Genomic DNA, 20,779 nt, shown 5'->3' with positions numbered 1-20,779 from the left:
GAGAGAGAGAGGAAGGGGAGGGAAGTAAAGGTAACGAGGGTTTCCCGGAGCACTCGACTCATTTCTCTCTCTCTCCCTCCGAGGCCAACAACACACAGACCTCTCGACTCTCGACGCCACTCGTGGAAACGAAATCTGATACGAGAAAAGCTAAACTCCTTCAAATGCACAAGCTCCCCCTCTCGTCTTCTTACTCCACCCCTCCTCGTTCCAGGGCATTCCCTACTACCTCGCTTTTCTCCCTCTCTCTCTTCATCCCCTTCTTTCATTCTTTCCCTGGCGCGTCCTCGAAGGCTTGCTGCTCCTTTTTCACCCACCCACTTCAACCCTTTCCACCGCGAAAACGTCGTCCCGCAATTTACTCTTTCCTTTCTTCCTCCTCTCTCCCCCCCCCCTCCCCACGAGTGTTTTAACTCTCCCCTCCCTTCGACCACGTACACTCTCCACGCTACCCTCTCGGTTTCTTCACCCCCTTTTTGCCCCTGCGGTTCGTTCTACGAGGAGGGCAGGGAATTCTTCTTCTTCTTCTTCTTCTCCTCTTCCCTTCCTCCTACCCCAGAGATCGGATCCCCAGAGGAGGATCGGGGGAACCGACGAGAGATCCTTCGACTTCCGACTGTTTAACTCCCTTAATTAATCTCGTAGAGGAGGAATTCTCGCTCTCTCGCAAGGATTTCGGCTGCTCTTTTCCTCTCTTTCTTTCTCTCTCTCTCTCTCTCTCCACGTGGCACGCGACTCACTTCTCCTTTTCCCTCTCCCTCCCCACGCGACGTGGCTTTTGATTGGGGTAGGGCGGGGATTCGTCTGATCCGGTCAAATACTCTTTACCCGTCGATGACATTGAATCGTTGATCCTCGATTGGGTTATTTCGAGCCGGTGGAAGGGGATGTTTCGGGGGCAAAAGTGTTTTTATTAGTGCTTTTAAAAGATTTATTTTCCCGAGCTTAGAGAGGCGAGGGGTTAGATGGGTGAATGGCGAATGGAAGCTAACTTTTCGAAATCGGTTTTCAAATCGAATTGTCAACAGAGTTGAAGATGTTATATATATATACATTTGAACAACGTGATTCGAATTCTTAAATTTCTCTGAATTTAAATATTGATAAATATGAGGATCTAATACGATAAACTCTGGATGTAAAAATGTAAAAAAAAAAAAAAGAAAAAGAGAAGGAAAACAACGAAACTAAATCCAATCTCTTTTTTTTTAACGTAATAAGATGGAAATATTAAATGGGAAGTAGGAGAACGAATCCAGTGGTAGTCGGCCTCAATTATAACCCGCGAACTGCAATTTCGTTTCGTCTCGTTTCTCGATGCTGCAAAACTCTCTACAATTTTTTTCGAGGTTGGAGGAATACCAACCTTCTCTCTCTCTCTCTCTCTCTCTGTTTTTTTTTTTACTTACACGCTTCCCTTTTATTTTCTCCTTTTCTCTCCCCTCTATTCCTGCTCGAATAACCAAGTTCATTTAAGGGAAAATGAATTTCTTCGCCCGCGTCACATTATGAGGCTCTGTTGAGTAACCTCCAGACAGAGTAATAAGTCAAAAGAAGTTCTCTTCTCGAGCGTTTGCGAGTCAATTACCGCGAAATTTCTTATTACACGCAGACAGGAAACGGTTGCCAACCTCCAACGTCCGAATCGTCGTGGCGCGGCAACAAGCACGCCCTTTATTATTTACGTTTTAACGCGCGCAATTTCAACAACATTAGACTTTCATGCGTTCAATTGCGCGTGACGCGAATTGAATCGTTGCCCATTTCACGGCCCCCTTTCTTTCTTTCTCGTAATATGTAATTTTATTACACGAGGAATCGTATCGATATTAGATCGATATTAGGAGGGAAGGTTGGTGGGAGGATTTCATCAAGTGAAATATGTTGATGTCCCAATATTTATGCAAATTATACGTTTGTTCGTATATAGTTGTAAATATTGGAAAAATTTTTTATTGCACGCGATAAATTGTAATTTTATATAATTGGAAAATTATTTATTTAAATGCTATAAATTATTGAAAATTGGTTTAAAACATTTGCAATTTATTGTATAATATAGACTTGCATGATCTATGATGAACGGTAATTGTTAACCGATTAACAATTACACTTTAATCGAGTCCACTTTGTTTATTAAGTGTAATTGTTCGTTGACAGCTAATTAATCGAAAACTTAATTTACACGATACGGTAAATTATACGATTATCTTGATTATGTGATCTTATCTTATTGAAATACAAATAAACAATCGTTAATAAATATTTCATATAATATTTCCATTCCGATCGTTAAATATAAAAATGCAATTAAATTCTTATTTTCACATTTGTAGTTGGAACAATTAAATATAACGGATCAGAAACTGAAAAAAACTTCAAATTCAACGATTCGTAAATTGGTCCCATCCCACCCCGAAAAATTCTCTAAAATCGAACGAGTCTCCTCGTATATTTCCAGGAACAGAGAGAACGCGAAATTACATTAAACTCCATTACTGTCACCGTCAATTAATTTCCTTTCCCCCGCCTCTGTCCCCTTACCCCAAATCCTAACGCTAAACCGCGGGCGCTGAAGCAATTAGCCGAATCACAGTGCCTAAACAATTACTTAAACGCAAAGTACAATAGCGTCGTACGCGTCTATAACTGGCCCCCCACTCTCCCCTCCCCCCTCCTCCACGAATACCGAGCTACCACGGAACGTGATATATATCGTTCCGGGCAGCCAGTCGATTGCGTGGCGTATTCAATTTACGAAGCCTAATTTGACCAAGTTGCAGATGCAGAGAGATGGGGGAGAGAGAGAGAGAGAGAGAGAAAGAGAATAGAATCGCAACGAGGGAGGAGCGAGAGACAGGGAAAACCGCACGTGTCGTTCGTCTCCAATATGCTACTAGCCGGGCAATCCGTACGTATGCCGTTAAAAGCCCCAGGGTATAATTTGTACGACGATAAATATTCTCTAGATTGTAGCCTACTAGCAGGACAGTGTCGCCGCCGTGCGACGATCAAGGATACTACGTCGCCTCGTTACGTTCCTCCTCGACTGATCAACTTACTTACCTTCTTTTTTTCTTTTTCTCATTGGTGGCGGATAGATGGTATTTTTAAACGATCGAAACAGTTTTAATGTTAACGTGTAGTGGCATATCAGTTAAAATTATATAATTAATAGTATATAATAAGTAGTAATGTATGTATATATATATATATGTGAAATATTAGTGATTTTGTTTTATAGATGTATTGCTGTATTGGAAGTGAAATGAAAGAATAGTTTAGCATTATTTTATAATAAATACTTTATTACGAAAGTTTGCTTTTTATCAAAAATTTCGTCTTCGTTTTAATCTCAATATAACGGATATATTTTGTTATTCAAATAGAGTAGGTTCGTTTGCAACGAATAAGTTTAATATCATGATATTACCCGAATAAAACGTACGTTCGCATTTTCCACTCTTCGAAACACGTCTACCGTCTGATGTTTACCCAATACCCTCCTTCTCCCATTTAATTATCAAATTCACTGATCAATAACTCCACCGAAATTCGTTCGTTCTTTGTTCCTCTCCTCGGAGGAGGAACGTACTGTGTCTGTGCCTCGATCGATGATAATTATTCTCGTAAATTCAAGCATAAATGCGCGCAACTACGGGCGTAGACGGGGCGTGGAAGGGATCGGTGGGTTAAATGCTCGTAATGACGTCTCGTAATTGCATCGAAAGTTCGCGGGGAGACCGTAATTATCGTACGGCTCCACTTCCAACGATACCATCGGCCGCTACAATCGACGACGCTTATGCAAACCGTTGGAAAAAATATTTTCATCGATGTCTCTTTTTTTTTTTTTCTTTTTTCTCTCTCTCTCTCTCTCTCTCTCTCTCTCCTATTCCTCCTCTTATCTCGCATTCGATTCCGTGTTACAAGAACCGATTCGAATGGGTGGAAACGGGGTCAAGTGTCGCGAGATTGCGTCACACCTATCATCCGTGCTCGAAGAGCGATTAATCACGGCCCCAGATGAGGATTCTTCGAGGTAATGGGGGAATAATCGGAAGATCGTAATAATTCACGTCGTCGATTGGGAATTGATTCGTTAATGGATTGGCGGTGGATTTTCGTGATGATTCGATGGGAGTGAAGGAAATAACGAATAAATATAAATAGAAATTATCGGCGATAACAGAGAGAATTTGAAATTGGAAAATTTGCTTCGAAATTATATAATTATCTATCTTTTTTTATTAAATCAAAATCTAAAAGAAGATTTGGAATTTTTAATCGATCAATTCAATCTCGATGGAAAAATTGAAACGAATTGTAATCATACTCGAAATAAATTGGCCGGATAGGAACAATGAGAGTTTGTCTGACATGTGATGATGATAGTTGGACGATACAGTCAAAGGATTGATCAACTGGTTATACAGATTTGAGTAATTTATTTCAACGATCAGCCCTATTAATATTCATTATTCGGTCAATATCTTGATTATGCGAATCACCGGTACTCGGATAATTATCTAGGTAAGCGTTCATTATTCGCTTGGGTGTACGAATGTACGCCATTGATTGATGCGAGTACGACACACGCCAATATTTTCGCGCATGTGGGAAATCAGATTATCAAAAAATATTGGAGTCGCAACGGGATAATTCTATCTTTTGTTGTCATTTAGGTAATTATATATATATATATATATACCGTGAAAAATTTAATTATTGGAAGATATTATATTGGAAAAATATATGCAATCTTTGTCTAGAGTTGTTGTGTCAAAAATAAATAATTTACCTTAAATATTAATAATGTTATAAAGAAGTTATAAATTTAAATAATACATCCTATTAATTTTATTTCTAATTCAACGTAACGTATATTTTTCCCCCTCCCCCCACACTTTTTATATTTTTAATAATAATTTCTTATCGAATTAATTCTATTAAATATTGATACTCTATCGACATCAATAATTTACACGGGAACAGTTAATTAACCTAATTATGAAATAATGCGTATATACTGTCATACATGTTAAATTTGAAATTATTATGCATGATTTATTCACAATTTAATCCTCTAGTAACCTAGTAATGAGGGGGGGGTAATAATAACAATAATAATAATAATAATAATATTGTTATCATTATAATCATCAAAAATAATAAATAAACGTAATCAAATGTAAATAGAAATTATCACCCCTTTCTTCACCCCTTCGTAACAAAAATTAAATCGATAAAATTTCGACGAATTAATTAATCTATTTTATCATTTTATAGGATGAAATAAACTTCTCTCAACTTACCCCGTTGAAGGTTTTCACGTTGTGCAAAGCATTTTGGGCGTCCAGGGCAGCTTTCCTCGTGTAGAACGTTACGAAACAACATCCTGAAATAACAAAAACACGCAATTATATAATAACAAAATTCACGATCAACGAACACGAAATTTTTTCGTCCTCCTCAACATCGATAAATAATCTTACAAATTTCTCCTTTCTCCTTTCTCTTTCCTTTTCCTTTCTTTTTTTTTTAATCTTAAAGTCAACGAAAATGTCTCCCTTCCTTCCTTCCTTCTTTTTCCTTCCTTACAAATTTCTCCTTTCTCTTTCCTTTCCTTTTCTTTTTTTTTTTAAACTCAACGAAAATGTCTCCCTTCCTTCCTTCTTTCCTTCCTTCCTTCCACCCTCCAACTTCAATTCCTCGATTGAATACCGTGGCCGATTCCGGCCCGGCCAGATCCCAAAGTTCCATCCGGAATTCGAAAGTTTGGAAAACGAGCGCAGACTCTAAAACGACCAATGGACTCCAATCCTCCTCGAGCCGAACCTCGGACCCATAAACTTTCAGACGGGAGCCGCGTTTGTCTACGTTCAATGAGGATTGGCCACCTATATGCGCCTACTTTATTTCGTGAAGGTGGGTGGTGGATAGGTAGATAGGGTGCTGCAACCTCGGCTCGGTCCCCTCCCCCTCTGCCAGTACACGCGAGGGGGGAGGCATCAAGTCGGTGGTAACGGAGATGAGGATGGGGTGGGTGGTAATACAACGGTGGTATCGAACTTTTGGCAACTGGAAACTATCGATTCCTGGCTTGGTTCCTGGCGTCCAGCTGTGACGATGAAGGAAAACCCCTCGATGAGCTACCGAATCGACTTGGATTCCCACTATTTTTTTTTCTTTCCAAATCGTCATATTGCTTGTATTATTGTTTATATTATTTTTTTAAATATCTGCTATCGATGTTTCAATGCGTAGACGAGAGTCGTGTAAATAGAAATGATTAATAATATTTTGTGAACTTTTTTTTTCATCGAATTTTGGAATTAAAGTGGAGAATTAAAATTAAAATTTGTCTGATCGGATGTAATTGTAACGACGCGTTGTTCTTTTGTTCTAGTTGACTTGAGAGAAGGTTATAGATATTTTTATTATCTTTTTAAGGAGAGATTGTTATACATAAGAATGTTTCAATGCGTAGACGAGAGTCGTGTAAATAGAAATGATTAATAATATTTTGTGAACTTTTTTTTTCATCGAATTTAGTGGAATTAAAGTGGAATTAAAATTTGTCTGATCGGATGTAATTGTAACGACGCGTTGTTCTTTCTTTTGTTCTAGTTGACTTGTGAGAGAAGGTTATAGATATTTTTATTATTTTTTTAAGGAGAGATTGTTATACATAAGAATGTTTCAATGTCGTGTAAATAGAAATGATTAACAGTATTTTGTGAACTTTTTTTTTCATCGAATTTTGGAATTAAAGTGGAATTAAAATTTGTCTGATCGGATGTAATTGTAACGACACGTTGTTCTTTGTTCTAGTTGACTTGTGAGAGAAGGTTATAGATATTTTTATTATAATTTTTTAATATATAAGAATTTTTTATCGAATACGACGAACGAATTAATTTTTCCAATCAGGAAGAAACTTTGATGAAAACTTATTTTTTAACGAATCGGTTGAACCGCTCGATTAACAATAATATCACGTTTAACGTTATCGTTTAACAAACTAATCCGTACAAAATTAATTTAACGTGTGACGGAAGATTGGTGTATAATCTACACAACAATAATGTTTGCTTCTAACGTGAGTATAGCATAAGTTCTTGAGCTTGTTGTTTCACCAACTTGAGGTAATTCAATCCATTATCCTGTATTTGTTCAATAAGTTATGGTGTTATGGTAGCGCACTTGATCGCTAATATTTACACACGAATTTCAATTGGTGGTAATTTCAGGCGCAAGTTCAAAGTACATAAACAATTAAGTGATTACACGTTGCATCGATACAACTCGTTTACAATTTTACAACGTAAAGATCTTGAAGTATAAAAGAAAAAAAAAAAAAAAGAAAAAGAAAAAGAAAAAAAATCAAAGTAATATATCAAAGTAATCACATAATTACGTTTCACGTAGAAATATTTCCAATATATGTTACATGTGCATAAGTATACAAAACACTTATCTCTGCAGTTAAGCGATTAGAAAAAAAAAAGGAAAAAAAATCAAAATAATATATCAAAGTATTCACATAATTACGTTTCACGTAGAAATATTTCCAATATATATTACATGTACATACAAGTATATAAAATTGCACTTATCTCTGCAGTTAAAAGATTAGAAAAAAAAAAGAAAAAAAATCAAAATAATCACATAATTACATTTCACGTAGAAATATTTCCAATATATATATATTATATGTGCATAAGTATACAAAATTGCACTTATCTCTGCAGTTAAAAGATTAGAAAAAAAAAAAAGAAAAAAAAAATCAAAGTAATCACATAATTACATTTCACGTAGAAATATTTCTAATATATATTACATGTACATACAAGTATACAAAATTGCACTTATCTCTGCAGTTAAAAGATTAGAAAAAAAAAAAAATCAAAGTAATCACATAATTACATTTCACGTAGAAATATTCCCAATATATATATATTACATGTGCATAAGTATACAANAAAAAAAAAATCAAAATAATCACATAATTACATTTCACGTAGAAATATTTCCAATATATCTCTGTAGTTAAAAGATTAGAAAAAAAAAAAAATCAAAGTAATCACATAATTACATTTCACGTAGAAATATTCCCAATATATATATATTACATGTGCATAAGTATACAAAACACTTATCTCTGCAGTTAAAAGATTAAAAAAAAAAAAAAAAGATTCGATTTCGAAACTGTTCAAAGAATACGAATGTAACAAAATTGATCGTGCGTTCGTTGACTTTATATAACTTCGATATAAAACACGATATCAAACTCCATCCTGGAAACTCGATGAAATTCGATATCGAAACGGTGGCGTTACGATACGTGATAGATGAAGTTTTGTAAGGGGAAGCCTTTGGAAATCTTTGGAAGGAGAAAGATTGATTCGTAATGAGAGGCGATTCGATATGGTATCTAAGTAAGCAGTGTAATCGAAAAATAGGTAACAAGACACCTGTAGCACGGTGAGGGGGAGAGAGAGAGAGAGAGAGAGAGAGAGAGAGAGAGAGAGAGAGAGAGAGAGAGGAGAGCGAGCTCGAAATTTTGCTTCTATGTAATTTTCGTTTCGCCTTTGTTCCCTCTGTTAACGATAGAGAGAAGAGCAACAGAATCTCCCCTCCCCCCCTCCTCCCCACCCCTCGTAAGCAAGAAAATGAGAAACTTGATACTGGAACGGCGACCAACCAACATATAATCGACACCCGGAACGGAAACCCGACGTTCTAATAGAATCGAATTTCGTTTATCGAAATTATATTTCGATACCGTATTATCGTAAACCGTTATCAATACCATCAATTATCTCTATAAATAAAAGCGAAAATAAATATTTTTATCGCTCGTTAAAACAATCGACAACACGAATCCTTTCCCTCCGAGCTGATCAATCCCTATAATCCCATTGATAAAGGGATAAAACAAAATAATGGAAAAAACGAATCGTTAATTTCGATGAAAAAACGAAATGAATCGTATTAAAGTATTGATATATAACGTGGAATCTTTGAGAACGATCGACGATCGTTCGCATCGAGAATAGTTTCAATTAAAAAGAGATACGTCGAAAAGAGGGGATTTTTTTAGGCGAAACGAGCGAAACAATTGGTTTAGATGTTCGTGATACGTCGGAATTTCGGTGAATGAGGAGGGGAGGGAGGGGAGGAAATTATGTTCCGGCTGGTAACTAATCTCGAGGCATGATCGCTCGATAGACCTTTAAATCACATCGTGCAAACTACCCTCCCCCCTCCCCTATCCCCTGGCCTCGTCTAGTTGCTCAATGGCTACCCTGTAATACCCGTGTCTACAAATGACCCCCATTCGTCGAGGTGCCAACACCAATCCCCCACCCCCTTTCAACTCGTTCCACCTCTAAATACGGTAGAACGGCCACCATCTTACCGACTGGCTCCCTTTCTTGATTTGGACCTGGGCCGTCCAAATGTGCCTTCTCAACATTTATAAAATCTCGTGGCTTGGAATGGATCGGTGGGTTGACGATGTCGAGAATTGACTTGGTTTGCGAACTCGTTTTGAGAATTGTTAAATTGTTGCAAAAGAATTATCGTAGTTCATCCTCGAAAGGTATACGAATTTTTTCTTAATCTATTCAATTCTCAATAAAACGAGACTTTCAATCAATATCGATTGCTTGAATTATCAAATTTTCTTTAACCATCATCGTATTTCGAAAAAATTCATTAAAAATTTACCATCCGTCGGTAAAAATAAACTTCCCCTTCTTTTACCGCAAAATTTTACATAAATCCAAGGAATCCAATTATCCAATTATATTAAGCAAAACTGATCCTGATAATTTCGAGATAATTCCTCGAAACGAATATCACAAAAGCAGCTTTACTTAAAAAAAATTACGTATCCATTACGTAATTATTTAAATTCTATCTTTTTTATTAAATTAATTCAGAAGCAACTCCAAAAAAAAAAAAATCATTTAAGTCTAAACGAAACCTCCCCTATAATAATATCTCTGCAAAAACGTTAGTATAACCCCTCGTCTTCAAAAGAAAAAAAAAATTCCACGACAATAGAATTCCTATACAATTCCCCCTTTTCCGAAAGAGCATTAACCACTCGAACGAGGCAACCACTCCCTATTCTCACGAGCGAGACGAGGGGTGCTTCTTACTCGACGCTTTCGATCGTAAATATCAATGGCCGCGTCATAAATGTAATCAAAGCATTGTACGTAGCCGTTCGTATAAAATCCACGGGGGCCCTATTGGCTTATTGGCTGGCTGGCATTAGGTTGACGAATGGCGGGCGAGCAGCGCTTTGAGCATTGACGAATCGTGGTGAACTGTCGTGTGAGCAGTCGGGGCTGTTAGGGTGAAAGCCAGCGTAAACCGGAACGTGAAGGGTGGCGGTCTCTGGGCAACTCTGATTTATTCGCAGGTTTGTCGAGTGGTAGGTGGCCTCGTGTTATCCCGTGGACAGTTACAAATTCAGATAGAGGAATTTTTTTTTTTTTTTTTTCTCACTTAACGTGGAAGATTACGTACACAATCTGAAGGAGGAGGAATCGAAAGGAGAAGTATTATATCTTTAAATTTCTTTAAAATAATTCGTTTGATTCGAATTTTAATTATTTTATTATTTTATAAATCTCACTTCGTAGTAAGATACCTGACACGTGTCTGTTTTAGAAACGATGATGCGTCAAACGTGTAACTGGAAACGATTTTCAGGGATGTGGGGCATTATGAAAAATTAAAGCGTTTCAAAAGGAGACTTGAGAGAGATAGTTTTCATTAAAGCTTCGTTTAAAATTAAATGGAAGGAAACGATTTGATAACGGTTGAACGAAAACAGAGAAAAAAAAAAAAAAGGTAAATGCAAAAGGGTAATAAACGAACGAGAAACAAACAGAGAAACAATATTTCGTTAAATGGAACGAACGAGTGTGGAGGAACGATGCTTCAAAAACGAGAAACATTTATGGGAATATATTTGCAAAAATATAAAGATAATGCGTGCATTATAATAAATAAAAATATCGTTAATGGATGTTACATTACAATTGTATAAAAAATATGGAAATATTATAAATTAAACGAAATATAATAATAATCTAATGTTCACAATTTTTGATTACATTTTTTTATTAATTTGTATAAATCCAGTTGGAAAAAAGATGGCCGTGTGTGCCACGACCCGATGAAATAACCACCATATCTCCTTATTAACCGATGATTTATGGTAGTTTCACAATTTTTCTTTCGTATCGTAAATTAAAAAAATGAAACGAAGACGCAAGAATATCCGTACGTGAACGTGGAAACCTTTACAACCTTTAGACGTCCATCAATCTCGAGAAAAAAAAAGAAATTTATACTTTCATTCTCAATAACCTAACCTCAATGTACTTTCCATCTCAATATACTGAATAGAAACATCTTCTTGCATGAAAGTAACATATTATCGGAAATATCGGAGATATAATTAATAATTAAAGGATTATTAATAAATAAATAATAATTAATAAATAATTAAAGGATTAGAATTTCTCGAAGACAATAAATTTTCTTTGTCACAACGATATATATTAATCGTAAACAATAATAAAATAAATGTATAAATTCCTATAAAAAAATCGTAAACAATAATAAAATAAATGTAAAATTTTTACACAATTAAGCAGAGAGGAATTCGAAGAATATTCGCTTTTATCCGAGAAACGAACACTCTTAAGCAAGCTCATTTATCGAGCTATATATATATATATATATATAACACGAATTTTCACCAGGGGGATGGAAAAACGTTAAAAACGATCGTGGAATCACGAATAGTAGCGCGACGCAGATTGAAATGAACAATTAATGCGTAATTTATTAATCTCTTGCGTGCGATATTCGTGCATTTCCGCGTGCGCTTGGCCCGCCCCCGAATTATATAATCTATGCGAATAATCAGGCGGCCGCCACGATTGTGCCGAGTTTGTAATTACGTACTACTCTCGAGCTAGAAATTCGGGAAATTGGGCGTCCATTGAACGAAGAAAGCGGGGCGAGTAAACTCGTATTTATACTATTCCCGACATTGAAATCAATTTAAACCAAGGTAAACTCGTTATTGACACGGCACAATAATGATCATTGAAGCAATTGCCAATTATTCGATATTGTGCAATCGATTCTTAGTCGAGTGGACTATGAGTGGAATCGTTGATTTGTTATTTTATATTGATATTCAGTTTGCCCGAGACGAAATTGATTAATGGAATAAAATAGTGCGTGCGAATGTTGCGTGTACTTTTCCCTTGGAGGAGAATGATTTTGAAATGAAAGGAAAAAAAAAAAAAAAAAAAATTGTATCGTATCGATATTCTGTGATCTGTATATATAATTACAAGAGAATGTAGTATAGTTTTCAGATTGTATCAGTGTTTGTCATGTTATCAGTGTTTTAAAAAACATTCCTGTGCGTTAATTTCAGCCAATTAAAAAAGATATTAATTATATTAATCAATAATTATTTTTAAGTAATTCGACGCGTCAATATAACTAATTGGAAAGATGGATATTTTTAAACATTGTTATAAATATCTGTATTTATCATATATTGCCATATTATCCAACGATAATTCCAAATTGTTATTAATTATATTTTTTCAATTTATCGAAATCTTCTTCTTCTCTTTCATATAATTATAATAATATTATAGGATTAAATAACATTAGAACATAATAATATTACAAATAGACAAATTCGTAATAATAAAAGAAATTTGGTTTTCCAAGAAGTATATAAATTAATGGATTGAAAAAAAAAATGAAAGATATTTGACTGTTCCAAATAGTTTATACACTCGTCAATAAATTATTAATTATATTTTTTCAATTTATCGAATTCTTCTTCTCTTTCATATAATTATAATAATAATAATAAATTCGTAATAATAAAAGAAATTTGATTTTCCAAAAAGTATATAAATTAATGGATTGAAAAAAAAAATGAAAGATATTTGACTGTTCCAATAAGTTATTGACGAGAGTATAAAATAAATTATTAATCATATTTTTTCAATTTATCGAATTCTTCTTCTCTTTCATATAATTACAATAATAATAATATAAATTCGTAATAATAAAAGAAATTTGATTTTCCAAGAAGTATATAAATTAATGGATTGAAAAAAAAAATGAAAGATATTTGACTGTTCCAATAAGTTATTGACGAGAGTATAAAATAAATTATTAATCATATTTTTTCAATTTATCGAATTCTTCTTCTCTTTCATATAATTATAATAATAATAATATAAATTCGTAATAATAAAAGAAATTTGATTTTCCAAGAAATATATATAAATTAATGGGTTGAAAAAAAAAACGAAAGATATTTGACTGTTCCAAACGAAATAGTTTATACCACTCGTCAATAAGTTATCAATTATATTTTTTCAATTTATCGAATTCTTCTTCTTCTTCTCTTTCATATAATTAATAATATTATTAATTTTTTTTTATAACTAATAATATTATATATAATAATATTAAAGGATTAAATAACTAGAATATAATAATATTACCTAGACAAATTGGTAATAATAAAAGAAATTTGATTTTCCAAGAAGATATATAAATTAATGGATTGAAAAAGAAACGAAAGATATTTGAATATTTTCCAAACGAAATAGTTTATACCACTCGTCAATAAGTTATAGGCGAGAATCGTATCAGACTCGTAACACCTTTCAAATTAATGATCGTCGATAAAATTGAGAGAGATTTGATTTTCCAACTTCTCGAAACGGAAGTAGTTCACCATTCACGGCGCAAGCGAGTTGGAGTTGATGAGCGTCATTATGATTTCCAGAAACGGGGTTTAATTTGCGCCCCGAAAATTACCACGTCTACAAAAATCATGGTGGATAAGTAGAACGAATCCGGATGGAACGTCCCCGCAGCTCGTCATTACGAATTCCCAATTGACGTCGTAATTATCGCTAATTGGACTCGGGATTATGCTCGCGCGACACGCCTCGCGTGAAATGGTTGTCGTTCGAGTCGCGAATTATGCATCGCCCCTTCTGGAAACGGAGCCAAACCATCGGGATGACGAGCGAGCGTGGACGAAGAAAGCGACAGGTCCTTCGGGGGACGTCGAATCCGAGAATAGGAGTGAATGTCGGGACGCCAATCAGGATGTCAATACTTTATGACCTGTCGCCGATTATTTTTAAAAATGTATGATTCCTTCTTCTCTAATCAGGAGAATTTCCATTTCCATTTCCCTTTTATGGAAGGGAGAGAAGAAAAAAAAAAAGGATAAGATGGAAAATTAATATATCGTTTATTGTTTATTCATTTGTAAAGTAGCAAGAGTCGTTTAATTCTAACCTCGAATTTTTGGTGATTAATCAGATAAGAAGAATTTAGATTTCCAAGTGTATTTAAAATTTATTCCCCTGCGCCGTGAAACTCGACGATGTTTTCAAATAATTAAAAATTGAAGTACTTCTTTCTTCTTCTTCTTCTTCTTAAATTTATCGAGAATAATGGATAGAATTTAAATTTGTACCGCAAAGATTAGGTCACAGGGATTGAAATATATACTCTGTAATTGACATCACCTGACACGAATGCCATCCTTCTAAGAATAAAAATTAATTTCCTAATTTCGTTACTCCTATCAACTTTCAACGCGAGTAGAACGAAATTATTATTATTATAAATCCACTATATCGATACATCATGCAACATATTCTTACAGTATCTCGTTATTCTCATCCGTTGTTTTTCACGCTCATTAGAGATCTAATTTTTTCAGGGCCGAGCACACACTTGTTCCAAGTCGTACGAGGCTCGTCGAGCGATCCCAAGCGAGCAGGATCGATGCTTCGATACCGATGCGTGATTAGGGTCCACAGGGAAATCTAGCGACACGTGAGGCAATAGTTGCGCGTACGCCCCCTGGCGGCGCTACTTTCCACGCTTCCTAACACGCGCAGCGCCATCTTGGATCGCGGTATACACTCGCAACGATATACACGGGCAACGTACGCGGCCCGATGATTCCTGGTCGCGACGCGGAACCGATAATACGCGATCCACGATTCTGATGAATCTAATTAACGATAATTTCCGGGAGGGGTCCGGGGTCGGTGTGCGCGGTTTTACGCAAATATCTATCGCCCGCCGTTTCGGGATTGCTTCGTATTAATAATCGAGAGGCTGATTGCTCGTTAAACACGGGACAGGTCGAATTATTCGAGGACAGGAGAATTTTCGTATCGTAAAATTTGGTAGGTTTTCTTTTTAGGTTATGTTAGGCTATTGTTCGAAAGCTGATCTGAAAGTTGGTTTTTGTTACTCGAGTAAAATTGGGAAATTCAAGTGAGTGAGGTTATGAAGTGGAATATATATTTGGTGGTCTAATTAAATTTCTGGTAAAGATGAGGTAATGAGAAATAAGTCAAAGTGTTATTTAGTTATTAATAGAAGGAGAAGTATTTATTATAATTGGAAATGTAATTTGAACGTGACGAAAAAGATATTCCTAAGAGAGTTTTTACACACATTTACTTTACTTTCTCCTAGATGGAATTTCTCCAAATCATTTAGCTAACATCATCACTTGATCATCTTCAAATCCGATTAACACGGTTATCTTCATCCCTTAATAACCGTGGACTACATAACCCGTTCAATTGTACAAGCATATATGTGTATTGCTTCCGATCCCCAATGCGGGATATGAATCTTACAAATTCTGATCTCTCGAATCAATGATTACTAATAATTAATAAGGAATTTAATAATAGATTTGGTATCTCATTTATTATTGTAATTACGATTGGAAAGATTTTAGAAATTCTATTGATTTTTCAGAGTATATTTAACTTCCAATACATATTCGAATAGACAAATTTTCTCAAATAGAATTCAAGTAAGTTGTAATATTTACTATAACCTAAACGACAAATGCATTCTGCTAACGGCTAAAAGAGTAAAGATGTTGAATCGAATATATAACTGTCATCGTCGATACGACAGAACTTAACCTAAGCCAACCTTTTCATCGAATTATTGTATTCAAAAAATAATCACTGTGATGGAATACGTTTAAACGATGATATTGCCTTTTCGATCCACTTTGATTCGAAAATCACCATATATATAGAATAATCCATAATCCTCGAACGAGCGTGCATTGACCGACAAGGAACAGATTTCCACCCAGAATGCATCCAGTTCCACGCTCAAATACTCGTTACAAGGAAAGGAGGGAGTGTGGAAAAGAAAACATAAATTCGACCTGGCTCGTAAATTGGTGTCATTCTTCGGGTATCTAAGACCGTGTGTTCTGCTTCCGTTGCACCTTTTTCCTTGTCATCTATTCCCTTATCCTGACTCTTGCCAACAACTCTTGGTCTCCTCTTTCCCACGTCCACGTCCGATAAGGGAGGAGGGGGAGGGGGAGGACGAGCCGGAGTCCACAGAGACGTCGATAGAGATATCATCAAAGCGAGGCATCGATCGTGTTCATAAATTCGGTGTCCAACTCGTACGGGCCAACTGTCTCTCTATCTCTCTCGAGTGACGTAGATTCTCCATCGTATCTTATACACTTCTATCTCAGTTTTTATTTTTTCCCCTCTTCCTACCTCCTTATCTCGATCTCTTTTTCTCCCCTCGACCCAATCCATTCTTCTTCTTTATTCCTGTTTTCATTTTTCTATGAGACACCCTCTTCGCTTTTATATGACCGCCCGCAAAGTACCACCTATTCTCCTCTCTCTCTCTCTCTCTCTCTCTTCTCGATCTTTCTTTCCCGCTTGTCCTTCGGTTATTTTTCGCCTTCGCCCAGATTTTATGAATCGTTTGAATGCATTTTCGTCGCATGGAAAATTTTCAGGAGGATTCTTATTTGGATCTCTCTTGTTTATTTTTTTTCGTAGGTGGAATATCCTTTTGTGAGTTTTTTTTTTTTTTTTGAGATCGATATGGCGTGCTCCAATATCGATAACAAAATTTTATTTATTTTTTTAAAATATTTTTTGGATATCAAGATAGCTCAAGTCGAAAGGCACGATTAATTTGAAGCACGATTTAATTGCTGATAAATAAATAAATGAAATAAAAGAAGTTATCGGGTAGAATGTTTTAATCGAAATGACGGTTTCACTTTGAAATTTATATCTCAATATACTCGATCCAGCTGATTTTGAGTCGAGGGAAGGTTCCTTAGGGAAGTCGGCTTTGTTCTCGAGCTAATCAGAGAATTCAACGTTGCTTGATCGGTCAAAGGTATCCTTCGACTAGGCAACCCCGATGCTCATCTATACGTAAACACGTAAACAACCGACACTCGAATACCGATTTCACTCTTGGGTTTGCACCTTGAAATGTGCTTCCATGTTAGAAATCACGCGGTTCGAGTTTACACAGAAGCCCATATCTTTGCAAAGAAATTTGGAAAATGAGCATTTGTTTACAGACAACAATTCATTCTCTTTAATTAAAATACTTTCTCATTGAACCAATTGAAAGAAACAATTGCAATAAAAGTTGAAGATAAAGGGGATAATTTATAAATGCATATTGAGCAAAATATAAAAAGAATTTCGAATTAAAATTACAAACAGATTAAACTTGTGACTGTGTATTTATCCCACAAGTGTTTCAATTTGCATTTTCTAATTTTTCTAATTAATCCAATTATTTTTTAGCATCTTTTCACATTTTCATTTTTCAAGATACCTTAAAATATTTTTATTTTTATCTAAAAAATGTTTTTGTAAAAGACCAAGATAACTTATTTAGTCCTTGAAAAAACTGCAGAAATAGAAACTGAAATTACGATAGGAGATATATTTGAATAACGAGAAAAGACACCTCATCCATATTTTAATCAGCGTTCCACATCTTGCTTCTTCATCTGAAAAGAAAAATTCTACGAATCCTCCCTCCCCTTTTCATTACTTCTGACAATTCTACTACCACCCGAAACGGGGCGAAAACTAGCCGAATCAAATGACCCGAATTCCCTTCGATTAATTCATACTTTAATCCGACGATTCCCGGAAAAGACAAAGTTTCGATCGATCCCCTCGACTCGCAATCAGCCGAATCAGCGGGAATCAATTCCTATCGTCGTCGTTTCTGTAAGACAGTTCTCGACTCTGTACCGATATTCTGGCGAGTTTACCGCAATCAGCCTTGCCAACAGACATCATGTCGACAGAAGATCGAGAAGGGGGGGGAAACGGACAGGAGGAAACATGGCCATGGGAAGTCGATTCTCAGTCGAGCGAGACTCCTCGCAAAAGTATTCGAATTTTACTTTACTTAATAAAAAACCGGAAAAAATAAAAACTTTAAAGTAAAAATTTCCCCCATTCGGGATATATTAAAATTATACGAGTACAAATTTTCTTCAATACTGAGAAGGATGATTTTTAACAAGCTTCGAAACCTTATATTCACTCGAAAATAAAATCACGAAGATTTCCTTTTCGAAAGAGAATCGTTTTCGCGCAACCAATTAAAACTGGCTTCCATTTAAAATCAGAATTTTCGTTTCAGAAATTCGTGGGAAACTTACTTTTCTTACCGAATACTTTTACGTACCTCACCTCCCCCCTCCCCCAATAATTCCAATAATGTATCGGGGCAAGGAGTTGGTGAAAGCGGCTGGGCGGGAAGATGGGTGTTCAGGGGCCAAAGATCGTACGTAGAAGCGACGCAAGAGGTCGACACTGGGGCGGACAAGATCCCACAAAGATCCCCCCCGTGATAAAACCGAGATTGCTCTAACCTGTCACCCAATCCCGAAGAATCACCTCTCGCCACGGGAATGAATGAAACCTCCTTTCTTCCCTCCTCCAAGCTTCCCTCGAGAAAGAGCCTCGAGAGTTTTCGAGCGCACGTATACAAGAAACGATGCAACACCGAAGACGAAATCGAGACGAGCGAGATGGTTTGAATCTCGCACCACCCACTTCTGGATCCATGGTGCTTTACTTTGGCACCGACGAAATCGAAGGAAAGGTGGTGATGGAGGAGGGGGAGGGAGGAAGGAAGTCCGTGGCCCGGTTTCGAAGGATCAGCGAAATGGCCTTACGTAAACAAATCTCGATCGATCTATCCAACCCCCCGGGAATACCTGGAATGATTTTACGTGACGACGAGATACTTACTGGGTTTTCAGGCCGTTCTAGACGGAGAAATATAGGGGGAGCAACGGTTCCTCGATTTTATCGCGGATCCTGGCGACACGCGGAGCTGATCCCAACGCTGTGGGGATTCCTGGGGTGGTGTGTGGCTGTTGGCTGTTGGTTGGATGGATGTGAAAGGAGGTCTCTCGCTTTTTTCTTTTTTCTGAATGAAACGGGATCGATCGAGTATTGGGGAGAGCGAGGTGAAATTTTCTTTTCCTTTTTTTTTTTTTTTTTTTGCGGAATAATTTTATTAAATTATAAACAAATATACAGTAAAATATTTCGAGAGAAAATACGAGGGGAAAATATTTTTCACCGTATTCGAATAATTCTTTGCTCTGTTACTCTGTTCGAAGAGGTACAGAAGATTCGAGGAAATTTTTTTATCGAATATTCGAGTTCTGGGCGTTCTTTCGCCCATGTTGGAAAAATCGAGGGAACGTTGAATTTTCCTCCATTTTTCGAAATGATGAAAAGCATCTAGAGTAATATAATTAAACGAAACGTATGGTATCCAAATGTATGATATAAATAGTTAACCTGCAAATTTTATTAAAGTTACGAAAAAAAATCACCTTAAGTTCACGATATTTAAATACACGTTTGTCGATTGAGAAGCAGCTAGATACACTTTTATTCATTCGGCCAGGATCATTGATATTCCGTACACGTAAAAGATGGCTTTCTCCCGCGGGATAATATTCCTTTGGAATTCGGCTCCCTGCTTCCTTCGGTTTCCTGCTCTACCCCTTTCCCTCGTTACGATCATTCACGGGGCTATACCGGATTCAGCCTACGTAAACGACATTCCCATTTGTCGCTACACCCTCCCCTTTACTTTCACGAATTATATTTGCCCGCTAAACTTCCCCTCCCCCAAATATCTCGCACACACGATTCCATGTAATGATGAATCAAATATACAATTCAACTTAACATTCGCACACATAACATATCCTCGATTCGATTAAAAAAATCGCTTGATCTCAATTAAAGAAAAAACCTTGTATCCTTCTTTTTTTCATAAGAACCACCTCTTTTCCGATCGGATCTTCGAGTCGGATCTCCATCGCTCTTCGAACCTTCGAGTTTCAATTCCCTCTCTCTGCTGCTCTCTCCTAAGGAGATTAATCGAGGAGGCTCTCTCGGCTGACCCAACCCAACACGTATCACCCGCACACTCGGCTTGGCTCGGATCGCCAACAGGCAGTTAGTTAGTCACCGCTCCTACTAATATATCTCGGACGATATTAATTCGGGTGGGCGGAATTGGAGGCACGGCGTTGGAGGAAACACTCCCTTATCGGACGGAGGGGAGGGGAGGGGAGGGCGTGCGACCTCACAAGGGCCCCCTCCCCCTCCCTCCTGCCCAAGTAGGCCGTCGAGGCCGGCCACCGCCAGATGGCCGACGGTGCCTAGCCGACGATGATCAACTGCGCGGCATAATAAACGGATCTGTTGACGTCAAAGCCAGAAGGGGAGGAGGGGAGGGAACAGGTGTCCCGGTCCGCGAAGTAGACGCTCAAGACGCGGCTTACGCTCCTCCACGCTTCCGAGTGTAATCGTGC

At 36.7% G+C, this 20,779-nt stretch overlaps 1 protein-coding gene across 16 annotated transcripts in view; it reads right to left on the bottom strand.

The window, feature by feature from the left end:
- LOC122714451 (CUGBP Elav-like family member 2) overlaps window positions 1-20,779 on the bottom strand; it is a 506,303-nt gene that overhangs the window by 110,018 nt on the left and 375,506 nt on the right. For all 16 annotated transcript variants that reach the window (XM_043935847.1, XM_043935864.1, XM_043935839.1 and 13 more), the window contains one exon: window positions 5,316-5,398. In XM_043935847.1, the coding sequence (XP_043791782.1) occupies window positions 5,316-5,398 (83 nt within the window). The remainder of the gene's footprint in view (window positions 1-5,315; window positions 5,399-20,779) is intronic.

This window comes from Apis laboriosa, unplaced genomic scaffold (genome assembly GCF_014066325.1).
Source record: "Apis laboriosa isolate Shangri-la unplaced genomic scaffold, ASM1406632v1 scaffold112_cov148, whole genome shotgun sequence".
Lineage (NCBI taxonomy): Eukaryota > Metazoa > Arthropoda > Insecta > Hymenoptera > Apidae > Apis > Apis laboriosa.
Note: the sequence above shows the minus strand (reverse complement) of the source record. Positions and strands in the feature narration are given on the sequence as shown.